We start from the raw sequence: 19,969 nt of genomic DNA on the forward strand, positions 1-19,969 counted from the left end.
TTAATACTTGTGGACAAATGCTTCGAGTTGTTTAAGAGCAACAAAATCACCACCGTTTTCCACTCTGAGATGAGCGTGGTTTTGTAAGCGTGAGAGCTTGGTAGTGTGTTATAGCACCTGCCACGTCAGGGGTTAGCGCAGGAGCAACCATTTCACGCTTCAGGATGAATTGTCGATTATAACAAATAGTGGGAAAAGGGTGTAAAGAGTAGACTTTTTTTTTTGTCACAAATTATCTGAATCTGGGCAGCGCCTGTGGCTCAGTGAGTAGGGCGCCGGCCCCATATACCGAGGGTGGCGGGTTCAAACCCGGCCTCGGCCGAACTGCAACCAAAAAATAGCCGGGCGTTGTGGCGGGCGCCTGTGGTCCCAGCTACTCGGGAGGCTGAGGCAAGAAAATCACGTAAGCCCAAGAGTTAGAGGTTGCTGTGAGCTGTGTGACGCCATGGCACTCCACCGAGGGTGATAAAGTGAGACTCTGTCTCTACCAGAAAAAAAAAAATTATCTGAATCTATGATATTCTCCCTGGGGAAGAGAGAGTAAGGCCAAGTAAGACTCATTTATGAACAGAAATGTGGGGTCAAAATCTTGAGATGCTGTGTTTGAGGGTATTTCAGCTTTCCGTGAGCTAGCTGGAAAGAAGCTGCCCTTTTGTTTTATGAAACCTCAAAATGAGACCCCATTTCCTAATTCTGCTTTGCTTTTAGTTTGAGGTTATCTTGTTCTTAAACAGTGTTCCTATCATATGCTTTTTAGGTTGGTTCATTACTTTTTCTACTCCTTGTATGTCAAGAAATTATTTTACTTTTTTTTTTTTTTTTTTTGAGACAGAGTCTCACTTTGTAGACCTTGGTAGAGTGCTGTGGCGTCATTGCTCACAGGAACCTCAATCTCTTGGGCACAAATGATTCCCTTGCCTTGATTCACAGCCTCCCCAGTAGCTGTGATTACAGGCACCCACCACTTTTTAGAGACGGGGTCTTGCTCTTGCTCAGGCTGGTCTTGAACTCCTGAGGTCAGGCAGTCCACCTGCCTCGGTCTCTCAAAGTGCTAGTATTATCAAGGCACCAGCCACACCAGACAGAAATTATTTTACGTTTTGCATGGCGTGCTGAGATGCTGTGTGTGCTGCTGAGGTGAATGCTTTCCCAAACTTTACATTTTCAGAACATTTACATTTCCTGTCTGCAGCGTGCTGTGTGTGAACACTGGCGATAATTCATGTGTCCGAGTTTATCTGTAGCAGTCTCTTACTACTTCCAGATCTGCTGAATTATACATTAATGAGATTTCAGACCTTTTCATGAGAACTGGAGATGTCAGCTGATGGCTCCCACCTAGGTTGCCACATAACCAGTGGACTCTCCCTTGGTTACAGAAAGCCCCGGACAGCTTTCACGTTTTACTACTATCCCCGGGGACAGCCTGTAGAAAAGGAGTTCCTACCTCTAACAGCTACCTTGAGAACTTGGAAGTGGCAATTTTCTGAAGTGACTTTTAAAAGTCAGTATTAAAGACTTGAGTTCAGGGTTTGTTGACACAGATTGTACAGTTAGTGAGATAGGAAACGCCAAACTATTTTAGTGTGGTATTATCTCCCGCACAAGCGGTTAGGGTAAGTAGACTCTGGCCATGGGTTTCCAGGGGCTCAGGTTTGGATTCTCGTGGTTTACTTAAAGTAGTTGTGGTCCTGATGCAGACAGTTTATTGCCTGGGAGAATCCCTTTCTGAAAAACACTTAATTAAAAAAAAAATGCTTCTGAAAAGGAACACAAAATAGCACAGAATATAGGAAATGTTTCCCATTGCAAAAAAAAAAAAGTCATAAAATGAACTAAAAATTTTCAAGAGGAAGAATTTTAGTAGCAATTAACAGTTTTGTTCATGAACAATGCTGTACAATAGAATAAGTGATGCTGCTTGAGTTTGTGGGGCTCTGGAATCAATATAAGGAAAAAGGGTATTCTGGATCAAGGGCATAGAAAAGGCACTTTCTTTAAGAAAAAATGTATTAAAAAAAAAAACCTGGAGCAAACACTTTACCTGACTTCAAATTATACTACAGAGCTACACTTTCCGAATCACATAAGACTAACATAAAAGCAGTCACATTGACTACGGGAGCAGAAGAGAGAAACCAGAAGTTAATCCACACACCTATAGTGAACTTATATTTGATAAAGTTGCCAAGAATATGCTGGGGGGAAAGGATGGTCTCTTCAATAAATGATGCTTGGAAAACTGGATGTCCCTGTGCAGCAGAATGAACCTGGATTATTGTCTCTCATCACATACAAAAAAAAAAAAAATCAAATCAAAATAAATTAGAGACTTAAATCCAAGACCTGGAACTATAAACTACTAAAAGAAAACATTGCAGAAACCCTTCAGGTCACCGGACTGGGCAAGGACTTCCTGGTAATACCTCCGTAGCACAGTCAACCCAAACAAAAACTGCACACGTGGAATCACATCAAGCTAAAAATCTTCTGTCATAGCAAAGGAAGCCATCGACAAAAGGAAGAGACAGCACGCACAATGGGAGAAAATATTTGCAAACTACCCATCTGGCAGGAGATTATCGAGAATACAAAGCAGACAAAAAGCAGACCCATTGGGAAATGGAAAACCTGTATTAAAATGTTAATACTCAGTATTTACTGACAATAAAAGATGAACACCGGTCACTTTTAACTTCTGCAGTTCCACGAGGTGCTCAGAGTGGTCGCCATCAGCGTCCAGACCACGTCCAGAAGGCTCCTGCATCTTCCGTTGTGTGCAACACTCGCAGTACCAGGAGTCTCGCGGTTACTGCAAATGGGTGCAATTCTTAGGCGTGTGGGAGCTCCTGCTGCACACTCAGGCCTCCGTTGCTGTCGTACGTCCACAATGTTCTCAAATTTCAGATGCTGCTTCAAAGCGGTCTTGCACTCGACTAACAGCTGTGCTTCCACGGTCTTCTTTGCCTTGTCTCATGGTGACATTGGCATTCCTTTGATTAATGCCATTTTTTTTTCTGAGACAGTCTGACTCTGTCATCCAGGTTAGAGTCCCATGGCATCACCTTAGCTCACAGCAACCGCAAACTCCTGTGCTCAAGAGATCCTTCTGACTCAGCCTTCCCAGTAGCTGGGATGACAGGTGCCCACCACCACACTTAGCTAGTTGTTTTTTTTTTTTTTTTTCTATTTTTAGTAGAGATGGGGTCTCACTCTTGCTCAGGCTGATCTCAAACTCCTGAACTCAAATTATCCTCACCTTGGCCTCCCAGAGTGCTGGGATTACAGGCGTGAGTGAACATCCTACTACACATTGTTACTGTATTTCAATTCAATTTGAAAAGTAATACATAGATAATATGTCTTAAAACGCATATACTTTTTTTTTTGGCACTTCTGGTATAAGGGCATCCAACAACTCAATAAGAAAAAAAAATCAACTAATTGAAAAATTTACCTAACAAATGCAATCAGTGTAACCTGGCTTATTGTACCCTCAAGGAATCCCCAACAATATAAAAAAAAAAAGAAAGAAAAAAGAAAAATGGGCTGGCCAGGCACGGTGGCTCACCCCTGTCTTCTTAGCACTCTGGGAGGCTGAGCTGGGTAGATTACTTCAGTTCATGAGTTTGAGACCAGCCTGAGCAAAACGTGAGGCCCTGTCTCTACTAAATATAGAAAAACTGAGGCAAGAGGACAGCTTGAGCCCAAGAGTTGGAGGTTCTGTGAGCTATGATGCTGCAGCATTCCACCCAGGGTGAGAGCTTGAGATTTTGTCTAAAAAAAAAAGGAAAAATGAGCAAAGGATCTGAATAGACATTTCTCAAATGAAGACTGATAGGTATATGAGAAACTCTCAACTTTATTAGTTATCAGAAAAATGTAAATCAAAATTATAATATCATCTCACTCCAGTTAAAATAAACTTGTTTTCCCCCCCAAAAGACAGGCACTGATGAGTTAGAGAGGATGTGGAGAAAGGAGAACCCTCGAACACTGTGGGTATAAATTAGTAAATTAGTGCAAACACTATGGGGGACTGTATGGAGATTTTTCAACAAACTGAAAATGGAGCTACCATTTGACCCAGAAATGCCACCGCTGGGCATATATCCCAAGGAGGAGAATTCAATAAATCAAAAAATTATCGCAAACCCACGTTTATTGCAGCACATTCTTAGTTTGGAATCACCCTAAGTGTCCGTTCATGGATGGATGAAGAAATTGTGGTACGTGTATGTAATGGAATATTATATAACCCCCAAAGAGTAAAATCCTGCCATTTGCACCAAGATGGTTGGAGCTGGAGAGCATTGCGTTAGGTGAAACAAGCCAAGCACAGAACGACAAATCTCACATGTGCTCACTCGGGTGTGGAAGCTAAATATTAAAAACAGTTAATCTCATGGAGACAGAGACTAGAATAGTGGTTGCCAGAGGCTGAGAAGGGCAGCAGGGAGCGGGGAGAAAAAGTAGGGTGGTGAATGGATGAAAGAATACAGTTAGATAGTTAGGTGAACGTTTGATAGAACAACAAAGTGACCACGGTCAGCAGTAAGTTAGGGTATACTATAAAATAAATAAACAGTGGAATTAGAACGTTCCTCACATGAAGAAATTATACATGCCTGAAGCAATGAATACCCCAGTTACTCCGATTTGATTCACCCACACCCTGTGTCTGTATCAGAACATCACATGTGCTTTATAAAGATATACAAATTTTATGTACCCCTCATAATTAGAAAAAATAAACAGACAAAAAATATAACATGGAATGTGATCACCACAGAAAGAAAAATAATGAAGAAATGCGAAACTTAACAAAAGAATGCGTGGTCAACATTTGCAATAGAATACTATTCAGCCATAAAAAATAAAATCCTTCCATTTACAGCAACAGGGATGGAAATGGAGGACATTATGTTAAGTGGAATAAGTGGAGAATGGACAGATAAATATGGCATATTCTGACTCACATGTGGAAGGTAAAACAAGATGATCAAAGAGATGATAAAAGTAGAACAGGAAACTAGAGGCTGAGAAGGGGAAGGGAAAGGGGGGACTTATTATAAGATACAAAGTTGCAACTAGATAAGAGGAAGAAGTTGTAGTGTTCCATGGCACTTTAGATGACTATAGTTAAAAATAAAATGTTAATGGTAGTGCCTGTGTCTCAGTGGGTAGGGCGCCGGCCCCGTATACCGAGGGTGACGGGTTCAAACCCGGCCCTGGCCAAACTGCAACCAAAAAATAGTTGGGCGTTGTGGCGGGCGCCTGTAGTTCCAGCTACTCAGGAGGCTGAGGCAGGAGAATCACCTAAGCCCAAGACCTGGAGATTGCTGTGAGCTGTGATGCCATGGCACTCTACCGAGGGCGACAAAGCGAGACTCTGTCTCTAAAAAGAGAGAAAAAAAATATATATAAATATATATAACATATCTATATATAAATATTTATTATATATAAATGTATATAAAATATTTATATATAAATATATATATATATAAAATGTTAATTCAAATAGCTAGAAGGGGGCTATTGAATGTTCCCAACACAAACCAATGAAACATGTTTGAGATGATGAATATGCTGATATGCTCATTCCCAACTCTACATCTCTGTGATTCATTTCCCTGGAACCAAAAAAAAGAAGCCTCTAACTCACTTCCACAGCTGCACTATTCCCAAGAATTATCAGCAAAACCTGGGTGTCCCTCCCCATCCAGTTCTGAGGCTCTCACTCTCCCTGTGTCTCTGATGCTGCCTCAGGGCCATGGTGCAGCAGCTGGGAAAAGAGGGGGCTGGTGCTGTTAAAAGATGAAGGTCAGGGAGTATGAGAGGCCAAGGCGACCTCCAGCATTGGGCCTCCCAGTCCTGGGGCCACAGGAAGGTGCAAGCACTGGGTGGTGCCTGGACGCCATGCCCATGAGGCATTAGACTCATTCCAATATCAAGTGTCATCTGGAACGTTGATGTTCTGACCTAAATACATCAGCATGTGGAGTTTCCTGCATTTTTCTGGTGATCTGAGAATGATCTAGTGTATAATTTTAGTCTTAAGTATAAACGCAGAGAACATCGGGTAGGACCTGATATTTCTAGGAGGGAAATGGTGCTGCTGTACCATCTTTCTTGTCATCCTGCAGACTTAGAGAACTGGAGAGGACAGAGCCTCGTAGGAGGTCACAGCTGCACAGTCACTGGGGGGAGAAGCTGAGGGTTTAAACACTGTGGCTGTTTCTTCCCCAGGTCCCTCTGTCTGTCCACTAACGCCCCCTCACCTCCTAGGAAGCAGTGTGGAAAGAGGAGGATGGGTGGTGTGAATTGTGGGTCATGTCCCCTTCTTGCTGAAAATGCTCCTGTGTGTCAGGGAGGAGAAAATTCACAGAAGCCTCATCAACTCCTCGATGGGCCTAAGACACAGACCCCTGTGCTGTCCTGAGTCCTGTCCCTGCTGTGTTTCTGTTCGCCACAGAAATGAACACCTTCTGCTGTTCTGTCTCAGTTACTTGTTTAATATGCAGGCGGGTTATTTCCTATCTCAGGAAAGTGGAACTTAGCTCCAAGAATTGAAAAATTTTGTGTCTGTCTTAAAAAATATTCCCGAGCACCAGTGCAGTGGCTGGCACACAGTAGGTACTCAGGCAATAATTGTAAATGATACAATTACAATTGAGACTAATAGGGATCAATTATGTGGGTAACACTGGCCCAAATCAATCCAGAAAAATACTTCTAGTATTCTGAGTTTATAAGCTCAGGAATATGGAGCTCCTATTGACAAATAGGAGCAAGTTACCTCTAAGAAAAATGAGAATCTCATTTATGTTTCTGAGAGCAGTAGTTTGGGCCCCAAAACAATGCAGTGGTGCACTTAAGAAATTCAAAAAAAGGAAGTCTGTGCAGGGTGGCTCAGGCCTGTAATCCTGGTGCTCTGAGAGGTCAGGGTGGAAGGATGGCAGGAGCTCAGGAGACCTCCTTTCTACAAAAGATATGAAAATTAGCTGAGTGCAGTGCTGTGTGCCTGTGCTGGAGAGGCTGAGGCAGGAGAATCACTTGAGCCCAGGAATTTGAGGTTGCAGTGAGCTATAATAATGCCTTTGCCCTCTAGCCAGGGTGATAGACTAAGTGAGATGCTGTCTACAAAAAACAAAAGAAGAGAAAGGGAAAGGGAGGAACGGAAAGGAGGGGAGGGGATGGGTAGCAGAAGGGGAAGGAAGAGGAAGGAAGAAGGGGAGGGAAAGGGCAGCGGAAGGGGAAGGGGAGGGACTTTGAACTTTGAATCTTAACATTTGGCAAAACTAGTGTTCAGGTACAAAAGACCCTGGCGTGCCACGTTGCACGGAAGCCCTTAGATGATATTATTTCCATGATCTCTTCCAGAGGAATGAAGAAACTTCAGACGACGAAAGGCCAAAAAAGACAGAAAGGATACATCACAACAACTAGATTTGCTGTTATTTGTACAATTAACTCTAAATGAGGGAGAGATGGGACCTATCTGGTGGTCACCAAGGTGACTGCCTTGTGATAAACTGTTATCTATCAGAGCTTTAGTGCTTTTAAAGTACATATGCATTTTATATGAAAGGTTTCTAAAAACACATATAACCAGGTAAGTACTGTTTAATGGAACAAAGTTCAACATTACATATAACACATCTCTGAAGATAATTCTTGTATAGACCATTGACAGGCGAAATAGCTGGAGCTCCATCAGCTGACTTGGGGAGGACGAGCAGTGGGGCGGCCCCTGTCTCATGGCCTCATGTCTGATTCAAGCTCCCAACCTTGTGCCAGCTGCAGCCCCTTGAGGTCCAGGCTGAGCCCTTCACATCATGGCCAGGTGTCGGTTGAGGAGAGTGCAGAACAGACGGCTGCAGGGAGCACTGAGCAGGGGCTCTCTGGGGGCTGTGCAGGACCCAGCAGGCTCATCGGGATCCAGGGACATTTTATAGGTATTAAAGTCGCAAGTACATCAATTGTCTGATGAGATCAGGTCTTTCAGGGAGAGAGTCAGGAAAATAGGGAAAGAGTGAGTGGGGAAGAGCCACCAAGAGGAGCTGAAGTATCGGAAATAGAATAGAAAAGCGATGCGAACAGGAACTAGATTACTTGTCAGGTTGCTCTCTTCCTCTTCATCTGAGGACCCTGCCTCGGCATGGACCAGGGCAATAACTATGATCTGGTGGCCTTGGGAAAAGAGAAAATAGAGTTAGCTTTCAGGTTAACAAGTGGACTCTGCTACTGCTGGTATTTTATAGCCAATGACAGAAGTCAAGTCTTCCTGTCTCTGCAGACTTGTCTCAGAGACTCATAACTTCACCTCTGCAGTGAGAAATGGCCTGTGGATCTCCAGGGCCCCTTAAGCAGTTAAAATTCTGTAAGTATAACCAGGAGGGGACACCTGTACCATCCTGTCCCTCCAGAGCAGCCACTGTCCCCATGGTCCCCTGTGCCTGGCACTTCCCCTTTCCAGTTTCCCTCCCTCCCTGGCTCCAGGCTCAGCTGGTGCTGGGGAGGGTGGTGCTTCCTGGGAGGTGTTTTCCAGTGAGGTTCAACATCAAACATTCAAACCATAATCTCTCGTGCACACTTCCCAAGTGCTGCGAACCAATGAAAAGCTGAAGGCTGTCATGTTTGCAAGAGGCAGATGAGAAAAAGCAAGTCTGATAGGAAAGATCACCATTCACTGATAAAGCAAGAAAAGAAGCTACAATCAGCATGCTCTGTGCCAATACACACTAGCTCTTATTTTCCTGTCATTACAATGTGAAAAGGTCACATAATTTTCCCTTAGGATTTCATGCACCTGCCTCAGTGTCCAAAGCAGCAGGAGTGACCCAGCCCCTCCCAGAACCGCTTTCTCCTGGGGACCTGGCTCAGACGTTGTCCCTACCTGCAGGGTCTTCCTTCTCCTCACTGGAGGGGTACTTGATGTCATAGGTCCACTCTGCAGAGACACAAACAGGAGCCAGCAGGTTACCCAAGGGACTGACTCTCCCATCCCTCCTGCTCCAGGTGAGGTCAGCAGGATCACACATGGTCACCCTGCCCTTTCCTCTGGGTTCTCCAGACCCTCCCTGGGCTCTGCGGAGTCAGAGGTCTTCAACAAGACATGGCTCACAGTTGCAAGCCACCAAGGGAGGGGACCCCCCCCTGCATCTTCTCACTTCCCCATTTCCACTGGATCAGCACAGTTTTAACTCCGTTCTCATCACCCCGAAATTCTCTCACTCAGGCGCGCTCACCGAGTCAGAGGACTTTAACAAACACTCTCTGTGCCAGGCTGCCCAGAGAGCCTGCTGCAGGGACGGAACTGCTCTCTGGAGTTCAGACATGTCACTCTGGGGCTCTGGACATGCGGCTAGTATGATGAAGTTGTGAATTTTTAAGTTTATTTTAATTAATTAATTAAAATATGCATAGGCACAGCTGTCCCGTGATGACCACACAGGACAGTACAGCTCTAAGGATCTGAAGATCTCCCCGTGTCTCCTGGCAGAATAGTTGGCTATTCTGACCAGTCATTCACTGTGGCACCCCCTGGGCACAGGGTCAGGGCCAGGCAGTCCCTGAGGCCTGGGACACTACCGCAGTGACGGTGTCCAGGGTCTGAGGGATTCCCTGCAGAAGGTGCACTTTAAACAGAGAGGGAGAGTGTAGCCCTGGGGACAGTCCCTGGGCAGGATCAGAGCAGCTGAAGAGAGGGGACAGGGGACACCTTGCTATCCCGAGGATCCCCCCCTGACCACCCTTGACTGAATCAGAATCTGGGATAGCACCTGGACTAGTGTTCAGCCAACAGGTGGATAAGCTGAGGGGGCCCTTTCCACACCTGAGCTCATTCCTACCCGGGGGGTTATTTATCAAGCTCTACAGGGGCCTAAAACAGGTTTCCCAGGGCTGAGCTCTGGAAGAGGGGGGACAAGAGAGGAGGACCCGGCCACTGACCCTGCTGTGACCAGCCACGGCCTATGAGTGGGATGACAAAGACAAAGTTTGGGACTGACAGTCCTATGACCATCCCATACCCACACTCACGTTTTGCCCGGTGCGTCCTACCAGAGAGTCGCAAGGACCCCCTGGACTCCAGGACCAGCCACCGGCACTGTGCTGAGCTCACCCTGCTCTGGAGCCTGTGCCCCTCTTGAGGTCCCTGCAGCCAGAGTGCGTTACAGCTGCCTGGACAGGTGCTGGGAGCCTCCCTCCAGCTAAATGCATTTCTACCCCAAACCACAGCCCAGCACCGTCCGCTTGTCAGACGACTCCCAGAAGCAGGTGAAAAATAAAAACTGGCCCCTGCCTCAGCCACAGGGTGACCAGGCCTGGGAAGCCCTCTGTGCCTGGGCTGGCCTCGAGGGCCACCCCTGCAGGCTTATGGCCTTTCCCATCTGAGTGAGGATACTGGGGACCTCACTCCTGTTCTCTGCATCTCACGGAGTTCTATTCTCATTGCCGTCCTCAAGAGGGAGATGGAAGGTGGAGGAAGTTCCTCCCTCCAGGTGAAGGGCCCGGTGGGAATCTTAACCCTGCGGTGGGGCAGAGAAGTGGGGGGAAAAGCGGCTACAAGTTTAAACAGACTATTTTTTTTCCCTCTAGTTTTAAATAAGTAATTGACCTTGGGGCTTCTGCAGAATCCCAGCACCTTATCTCAAGATAGTTTGTAACACAGCAACCACAGTTTTTTTTTTTTTTTGCAGCAAGAGGAATCATTTTTAAAAACTTTGTAGTAACTATTTTTTTTCTCAATAATTTTAATTTCGTCATGTTGGTAAGGAAAAATACTTGCTGGTAGAGAGGAAAATGATATTGTACAGGGAAAAGTGATTTGGGGGTCAAAAGAACAAGGTAGTTTTTGAGCAAAATTTAAACACACACATACACATTCCCCCTAAACAAACATGTATTGAGCATCTAGCGTGTGCTGTGAGTTTTCCTAAGGACAAAAACAGAGGATAGCCCCCAAAAATGTACACACATTTTCATGAGGGAAAAAATTCGTATTAAAATTTTGCTGCTCAAGGCACATTTGACTTCTGCAATTATCAGAGGTACAATGTACGCTATACGGGAGAGCAAATGGTGTTGGTATTTAGTTAGTACAATTTTAATACAGTTTTTTTTTCCTTTTATAAAACATGTACATACTTTTTGGCACGCTATAAATATTGAGTGTTCTAAACCTTGTAGTAACTCTTTAATTGCTGGAAAGAGAGGGCTTTGACTACAAGTGAGTTATTACACTACAATGCTGACTAACTCCCACCCAGAGATGTTGAGGGCAGGGGGAGACACAGGGGGTATAAGAGAGAAGGTAGAAAGGTTAGTTAGCAGGGTGAGGCAGGGGGACAGAGTCCGTCTTTCATCAGGGGCTGAGAGATTCTCAGCGGCCACCCCCTGGGTAAAAGTTAGCCCTTGTACCCTAACCACAACCAGAGGCCCGCCCTCCCGGGTCTCATAGCCTCGGAGCGGGGTCCAAATAGAGCCAGCCAATCCAACATGCACTCCTTGGTTCTCGCAGCTTCTGGGTGGGGCCCATCCTAGACAGAGCTAGCCAGTCCTAAACCTCCTAAATTACCTCAATCCCTGCGCCAACCAACCCCCAACTTGGTCCCGGTTTCCCCCGGGAAATTCCACCCCCCCTCCGTTTTGTTGCAACCCAAAATGCATCACGCCAAAAAGTATAAACCCTGACATCATCTCTACCTCGGGGTCGTCCCCTCTGAGCAGAGTCCTGCCGGAGGTACGGGCCCAAGCCTGCTTGAATAAAGTCACTCCTTTGTTTTCTGCATGTGTCTGGTGATCTCTCGGTGGCGGAATTTGGTCTTAACACAGGCTATGAGGAAAACACACAGACAGCACTCCTGCCGGCCACAGAGGCCATGTCCTGCTCATCCCCACTCAGAAGAGGCCCAGCCACGGTGTGGGACTGAGTCTCCTCACTCGCCACGCTGGGATCCTCCCCAGACTATATATTTCCACAGAACACAGGCTCCAGAAGGAGACTCCAGCCACAATTTGGTTCACTTTATGTTCATATTGACTACGAGTAACTGCCTTCACTTCTTTCTTCACAAAAGTCTTCAGAAGCAAACAAGAACCCATTGCAAGAACCTGAAAGGCCTCCTCTCTCTGCAGCAGCCTCTAAATGAACTCAGGCTGGGCCTCTGCGCTGCTCTCTCTCATCAGTGCCACCAGTCAACGTGAAGTCTTGCCACCCCGGTGTTGGTAACACTGATATCTACCTTTTTATTTTTATTTTAAGCACAGAGACTCACTCTTCTGCCAGGGCAAGAGTGCAGTGGTGACATCAGAGCTCACCGCAACCTCAAAACTTCAGGCTCAAGTGGATGTTCCTGCCTCAGCTTCCTAGTAAGCTGTGACTACAGCCGTACAGCACTATGCCTGGCTAATTTTTCCTCCTCCCCTTCACCTCCCCTCCCCTCCACTTCTCTTCCCCCCACCCGCTCCTCTCTTTTTTTTTTTCTAAGAGATGGGTTCTCACTGAGTTGTACCTATCAACGTCTTGGGATGACAGGCACAAGCCACCAGGCCCCGTGATATTTACCTTTAATCACACACAGCAGGGGGCCCTTCAGCACCATTGGGAAATTGTAATCTAGACATTCAAGGTGTTCAAGACTCTCCTGTCTTGAAAAGACAGTGTCTGGGGTAAATTATTAAATCAAGCAGTCTCTTGAAAATCATCAGCACTTACAGGGCAATCTTGTTCTGTAAAAGTACAATGGTTTCAGCAGAATGCAGGCTCCAAAAGAAAACTCAAGCCGTCATTTGGTTTACCTTATGCTTCTTTTGACCAGCAGTTCCTCAACCTTCCTAATTGCTGTGTTGTTACAAATTGAACAAAGGTGTCGCGACCCACAGGTTGAGAACCACTGCTTTTGACTGAAAACATCTACCTTCACTTGTTTTTCACAAAAGTCTTCAGAAGCAAACAAGAACCTACTTTAACTGGCAGGTTCCACGGGGACATCATGGAGACCATCCTGTCCCACAGCTGGCTTTGCCCTTCCCCACCCTGCAGGGCCCGGCCTGCCCCTCACCCTCCTAGGGAGGAGGCCACGTGCTCACTCTGGGGCTCAGATCCTCCCGCAAACCTCTGGTTTCTCCTTCCATTTCACAGGCATCCTCAGGGGAGCACACACCATGACTGGGCTCAGTGCCGGGAGACTGAGTGTTCCCGTGAATGTGCCATTTCCTATTCTCGGGAATGTTATCCGAAGCTAAATATTAGACCTCGGGGAGAAAGGTGGATGGATTTCCCCCAGCTCTGCCCATAGGCTCGTCCTATTCAGCATCCTAAAAGAACTGGGTGTGGGATGTGGCTGGACCAAGTGTAAGTGGGGAGGAAGGAGCCGGCCCCACTCTGCAGGCTGAAGAGGGTTGTGCAAGATTAACTCTGAGGCTTTTGCTATAAAAGGCTGTGAAAGGGGAACATGGACACAGCGAGGCATTGTGATTGTGCAGTCAGGAGGGGGCAGAAAGGCCGGTGAAGAAGTGAGATTATTAAATATATAAACCTTTAACTGATGTTAGCAGGGAGTCCCAAAGTGAATCCTTGTAGACATCAGTGAACATTTTCCAGGTGCAGATGGGATTCAATTTAAAGGCTAATTGAGGCACATGTGACATGTAGTTTACTAAAATGCAAACATGTCAAACATTAAAGTTTTGAATTTCTACAAATGCATATTTGCATCCTCTGTAGGATGCCACAATAATAGCTGGGTTTTTAAAATTAAAAATGCAGATACTGGGTAGATAGTTCAATGTGTATCTGGGGAAACACTCAACCATGCGAACACACACGCTCTTGAAATACATGAGTGGACTCACACGCAGACACACTCCAGCCTGAGCATGCCACCCTGCCCCACCTCCAGGGAACACAGTGGGGTCTGGGGACTACTCAACGTGAACATGGTCCCTCATCTGGAGAATCGATTTCTATCATCACAGCCCCCATCCTCCTCTCCACAGGGAAGCCATCCGGGCAGTGCCCCCTTTCCATCATCTAACTCGTTCCTGAGCAAGGGAGTCCAGCATACATACCCTGTCTCCTCACTCCAGAGGCCACCTGTAAGTGCAGAAAGGAATTAGCATGAGCTTTAGAGCATTCTGTGCCCTGTTCACACAGGGGTTTCGCTCACGTGGTGACATTACAAAGCAGATGGGAAACAGCGGTGAAGACAAGGGAACCCAAGGGGAAGCTCACTCACGCCCAGAGACACAGCCTTTTTGTGGGCGATGTGTCTGCTGAGTGCATTTTGGTTGGCAGTTATAAAAACTTTATCCAAAGAGGGGAAAATGCTGCTGAGGAAAATCGTCACCAGCATGCAGTTTGTACCTGATGCCGTCATTGTCTAAGTAATGTCTTGAATCCCTGAATCAGGTCTCACTTGTAAGGACACTCTCAATCAAATTTTCTCCTACCATACAAAACATGTAAGCCATCTACACTCTGGGTGTCCGGGTTTGCCCGTACTTTGTCAACTGCAAAGGAAAGAAACCAAGACAGCGATATTTCCATTTCTGACCTTGGTCGTTGATGGAATCGCATCTGCTCTGGTGCCAGTGCTCTTATCCCGTGGGTCCTGAGTTGGAGCTAAGAAGGAGGGTGACTGTCAGGGCCTCGCAGGGGTCGGTCATGAGTAATTCAGGGGACATTGCTTGGTGTGGACGTGGGATGAGAGAAAAGGCAAATGAAGGACCAGGAAAGGCACAAGAACAAAGCCTTTGCTGTCTGGCTGAAGGCCACTTCACCAACGTGAACTAATCTATCTAAACACTAGATGCCCTAGAATTGTCTCCTGTGTGTTCAGTGACAGGGTCTCTGGCTCCCCTTGCCCGTGAGGAAGGCAAGTTAAATGTCTCTACCTTCCTAACACCGGCCAGGATCCTTTCCACTCTGGGAGCCACCTGTGCTGCTACTGTCTAGGTCAGCTCTTCTAGAAGGCTTTCCACCGGCTACAGGCATCTTTACAGGGGACTGGGTTCAATTCTGGGTAATACAGCCAATGATATTTGCTCATCTTTTGTTATAAAGATAATTAAACGATAAGCATTAGAAAATGGTGAATTCTCCTACCATTTAGAGATAACACTACTGACCCCGTGACACTTTTCCTTCTGGATCTCTGTTCAATACGTGGTGTGTGTCCCTTGGTGAGTTGGTGCTCATGCTCGGGCTCTGGCAGAGGGACAGTGTGGCGTGGGGATCAGAGTGTGGTGAGGGCTGACCCTCTAACCAGCTCTGTAGGAAATCTCATGGGGGCACCAGGCTGACAACCGCATTGTCCTTTGAGTGCTCATTTGGAAGTGATCTATGGATTTGTGCAATGCTGGATTCGAGCATTTCTAAGGCTTGAGGTGATTGCGTAATCAAATATAACATCTCCTTGGGTCTTCCCTGCTTTTGAGAAAGGGTTGAGGGATGATATCAGCTTTACCAGATGCTGACCTCACTGTCCTATGTGTATTTCACATTAATCATCATACTTCAATTTGCTGCAAAATGTACCCATTGCTACCCTGAGTGAAGTGACCACTGAGGCCACCTTATATTGATGGACACTGTGGGGATGTCTGTGCACCATGGCATCCTGGACATGTAGGCAAGTGCTCCACCCTACAGGCCAGTGGTGATTTCAGTTCAATGTCCCAGCACATCGACACTGTCACTAGAACTGAGTTCACATGTGCCTCTTCTTAGGTCAGGACCTTGACCCTTTCATCTCTGCACCATCCCCTTGGAAGGGGTGACAACAGTAAACCAAACTTCAGATGTTTTTGTGCTGATGGATGACTGCGTGGATTTATGTAAATTGTGCATTGGTGTTGCAATGATTTTTTTTTTTTTTAAGAAAAGTGACGATTGGCTCGGTGCCCGTAGCACAATGGTGACAGAGCCAGCCACATACACAGAGGCTGGTGGGTTCGAACCCGGCCCAGGCCTGCTAAACAACAATGACAATTGCAACAAAAAATAGCCAGCCTCCTGTAGTCCCAGCTACTGGGGAGGCTGAGGCAAGAGAATCGCTTAAGTCTAGGAGTTTGAGGTTGCTGTGAGCTGTGATGCCGCAGCACTTGACTGAGGGCGACATAGTGAGACTCTGTCTCAAAAAAAAAAAGAAAAGTGACAATTGTTCTGTGCTGTGCATGTTGGTACAAATCTTAGGAAATACATTCACAACTACATTAATAATCACTGCACACAGGCTTACCCCTAGATACCCTCCAACCCTCACACACACAATCCCTGCCATGTAATAACTCAGGTGTTCCAGGGACTCCTATCTATGGCCCCAGCTCTTTAATGCACCATCAGTTCCCTGCCCCACACCCCGGTCCCTGTCTCCAGCAGGTGGCTGCAAGCAGGAGGCTCTACCGATAACAGCAAGCAAGTCCCAAATTGTCACCACTGATGGTGAGAGATTGACGTGAGGATACGTACAGTTGACGTTTGTTCCGGAGTCCTCCTGCAAGGAAAGAGAGAAAAACACTCTGAGGCCTAGCAGTGAGCTGTTTGCAGAGGTTTTTTGTCCAGTTCCTAACCTCAGAAAATCAGATGGGTAACAGTGATGGAGGCAAGGGCCCCAAAGTACAGCACAGAAGATCATGTGTAAAAGTTGATCATTTTCATGAAGGATTTCTTAAGCCCATTCTGGTAAACGCAAAACTCTTTTTCAAGAGGGAAAAATTACGGCCAAGGAGAATGCTCACTAACATACAGTTTGTAACCAACGTTGTCATTTTCTTTCTTTCTTCTTTTTTTATTGAGACAGAATTTGGAGTTTAATATCAGAACAGGGTTACATTAAACCGACAAACAAAAAGAAATACTTTTCTGGTTATCAATCTTTTAGACTCAAGGGTATTCCCCAAAACATTGGAGATCCAGCTTATTCCTGAGAGACATCAACCATCACAAAAGGTTTTTACTCTTTGCATTATTCACATTTTGTAGCAAAAAACAAACAGAAAAAAAAAAAACAGAACAAAGTTCTGCAGACATCCTCCCTTTCCTTTCTAAATGTATTCACAAATGGGGTCTTTCCATAGTTCAAGAGAAACAAATAGCTTTCTTGCTTAGCCAGCTGGCCTGTTACTCTCACTCTGGGATCAGATTTCTCAATGAGGGGGTTCAGGGCACCAGACCCAACCAGATATTTCCAGGACATGAGGAGCTACTGCACTTGTCTTTCCAGGAGGGAACGGGTCCTTCAGTCTTTCTCTGAGGGGGTGTCACTCTCCTGAGATTATTGTGCCAGTCAATAGTCCTAGGAGAAGTGGGGAGGAGGTGAAAAAGTTGCTGTTCAAAACTGTTTTGAAAACATATCTAAACATAGGTCTGTAGTCATCTTAAAGATAAAAGGTCACTCCTCAGATAAGAGGAGTTATAGATATTATCAGATACCAACACCTGAGGTATCTTTGAGTAAATCTGAAAAATGGCCTGGCAGGGAGAAAGAAAGGAAGGAGAGGGAGGAAGAGAGGGAGGGAGGGAGAAAGGGAGAGGCCAGAGCACCGGGAAGAACGCATTTTACAGCCCATGCTTAGGGCCGTGCCTGTGGGTAGGGCACCGGCCCCATATACTGACAGTGGTGGGAACAAACCCGGCCCCAGCCAAAATTGCAACAAAAAAGTAGCCTGGTGTTGTGGTGAGCACCTGTAGTCTCCGCAACTCGGGAGGCTGAGGCAAGAGAATCGCCTAAGCCCAGGAGTTGGAGGTCGCTGTGAGCTGTGACGCCACGGCACTCTACCCAGAGTGAGATCCCAGAGTGAGAGTAACAGTGAGGGCAAAAAAAAAAAAAAAAGCCCATGCTTATCAAAGCCCAGCAGCCAGACAAAGCATATCCACAAAGGGAAAAAAATGTAGTTATTTTTAGGAACATTCTGAAAACCAACATTTTAAAAATTGAATCATAACTCCGTGCATGAATGCATTTAGGGGGTACCATGTACTGATTTTATATACAATTTGGAATGCTTACATCAAACTGGTTACCATAGCCTTCACATCACTTATTTGTCGTGTTAAGACATTTATAATCTACTCTTAGTAGTTGTGATGTGTAACCTGCATTGTGCACATTAGGTGAGGTTCCACCCAATACGCTCCCTCCTCCCCTCCCCTTTCCCACCTCTTCCCTCCTTCATTCTGGACTACAGTTGTGTTTTAGCATTTGTATGAAAGTGTAGGTGATTATGTATTGGTTTCATAATAAGATTGAGGACATTGGATACTTTTTTTCCCCATTCTTAAGATACTTTACTAAGAAGAATATGCTCCAGCTCCATCCAGGTAAACGCAAAAGATATGAAGTCTACATCTTTTTTATGGCTGCATAGTATTCCATGGTGTACATATACCACAATTTATTCATCCATTCATGGGTCAGTGGGCACTTGGGCTGCTTCCATGACTTGGCAATTACAAATTGGGCTGCAATAAACATTCTGGTGAAAACATCTGTGTTGTAAAATGATTTTTGGTCATCTGGATATATACCTAGAAGGGAGATTGCAGGATTGAATGCCAGGTCTATAAAACCGTGGCCGCCGCAGCTGAGGCTGCTGGTGGAAGCCAGAGGATCCGGCCACAGCAGCGGCGGTGGGAGCTGAGCAGGACCAGGGAGCAGAGGAAGCCAGCGAGGAGCGAGTCCAGGGCGCCCTTCCCATGTTGTCACTTTCAAATGACATCCTCAGTCAGGCTCAGTTAGTAACAAACTCTCACTAGACATTCCCTCCACTAAGAAATTGTTGACATCATTTGCAATGTGCATGGTCAGACTGTCATGTCTTAAATGAAAATAAACCAAGAGAAACATTTCTCTCTCTGACAAAAAAGACCCTCTTAGTAGGGCTGAGTACATTGGATACTTTTTCTTCCACTCTTGAGATACTTTACTAAGAAGAATATGTTCCAGCTCCATCCATGTAAACATGAAAGAGGTGAAGTCTCCATCTTTCTTTAAGGCTGCATTTGACATGAAAGCTATAACCCAGTTATAACCCAAGAATAGGGGAGAGGGGGAAAGGGAGGGAAGGGAGGGGGGAGGTGGGCAGAGGGAGGGAGATTGGTGGGATTACACCTGCGGTGCATCTTACAAGGGTACATGGGAAACTTAGTAAATGTAGAATGTAAATGTCTTAACACAATAACTAAGAAAATGCCAAGAAGGCTATGCTAACCAGTGTGATGAAAATGTGTCAAACGGTCTATAAAACCAGTGTATGGTGCCCCATGATCGCATTAATGTACATGGCTATGATTTAATAATAATAATAAAAAAAGACCCTCTTACCTTCACAGCAGGTGGGGCCTCCTCTGAGCTCAGCCCTGGCACCTTTTCCACCACAAGCTCTGGGGAAGCTGGGAGAACACAGAGGAGCTGTCAGAGTTGGGGTGCTGCTGGAGACTATCTCAGGGGGGTCGGGGTGATTGCACCTGGGCTGCAGTGTGTGCAGGTGTGTGGGTCACAACACGGCCTGATCTGAGGGGCAGCCTACCCAAGGTGAAATTGTTAGTTTACAAACAGGTTGATATGAAAATGCACTTTATGACTCAAAGACTGTGAGTCCTTGCTCCTCTGGCTCATTCCAAAGCTCAGGCAGTACATGCTGATTTCTTGAAATGTTCCAAGACCAATTCGCTTCTGTGTAGCTATATATGAATATATCATCACTTCTGTTGGATTTTCTTTTAAAAAACATTGTGGTGAAATATTTATTACTTTATTATTATTATTATTTTTTTGTAGAGACAGAGTCTCACTTTACTGCCCTCGGTAGAGTGCCATGACGTCACAGGACTCACAGCAACCTCCAGCTCTTATATCATCCGCCCCCTGCCACGCTCCTCCGGTTGTTATGGGCCCCAGACGACATCCACATTTTAAACCACAAAGAGTTTCTTCTTACTAAGCAACTTCTGGTTCTG

At 45.8% G+C, this 19,969-nt stretch overlaps 1 gene segment (V, D, J or C); it reads right to left on the reverse strand.

The window, feature by feature from the left end:
• Window positions 1-7,834: 7,834 nt before the first annotated feature.
• The window catches only part of LOC128584449 (immunoglobulin lambda variable 5-45-like), a 73,442-nt gene continuing 61,307 nt past the window's right edge, over window positions 7,835-19,969 (reverse strand). The window contains 4 exon segments of the V gene segment in view: window positions 7,835-7,914; window positions 8,119-8,196; window positions 8,903-8,956; window positions 10,048-10,162. Of these exon segments, the coding sequence occupies window positions 7,835-7,914; window positions 8,119-8,196; window positions 8,903-8,956; window positions 10,048-10,162 (327 nt within the window).

Source organism: Nycticebus coucang, chromosome 4, assembly GCF_027406575.1.
Source record: "Nycticebus coucang isolate mNycCou1 chromosome 4, mNycCou1.pri, whole genome shotgun sequence".
In the NCBI taxonomy this organism is placed as follows: Eukaryota; Metazoa; Chordata; class Mammalia; order Primates; family Lorisidae; genus Nycticebus; species Nycticebus coucang.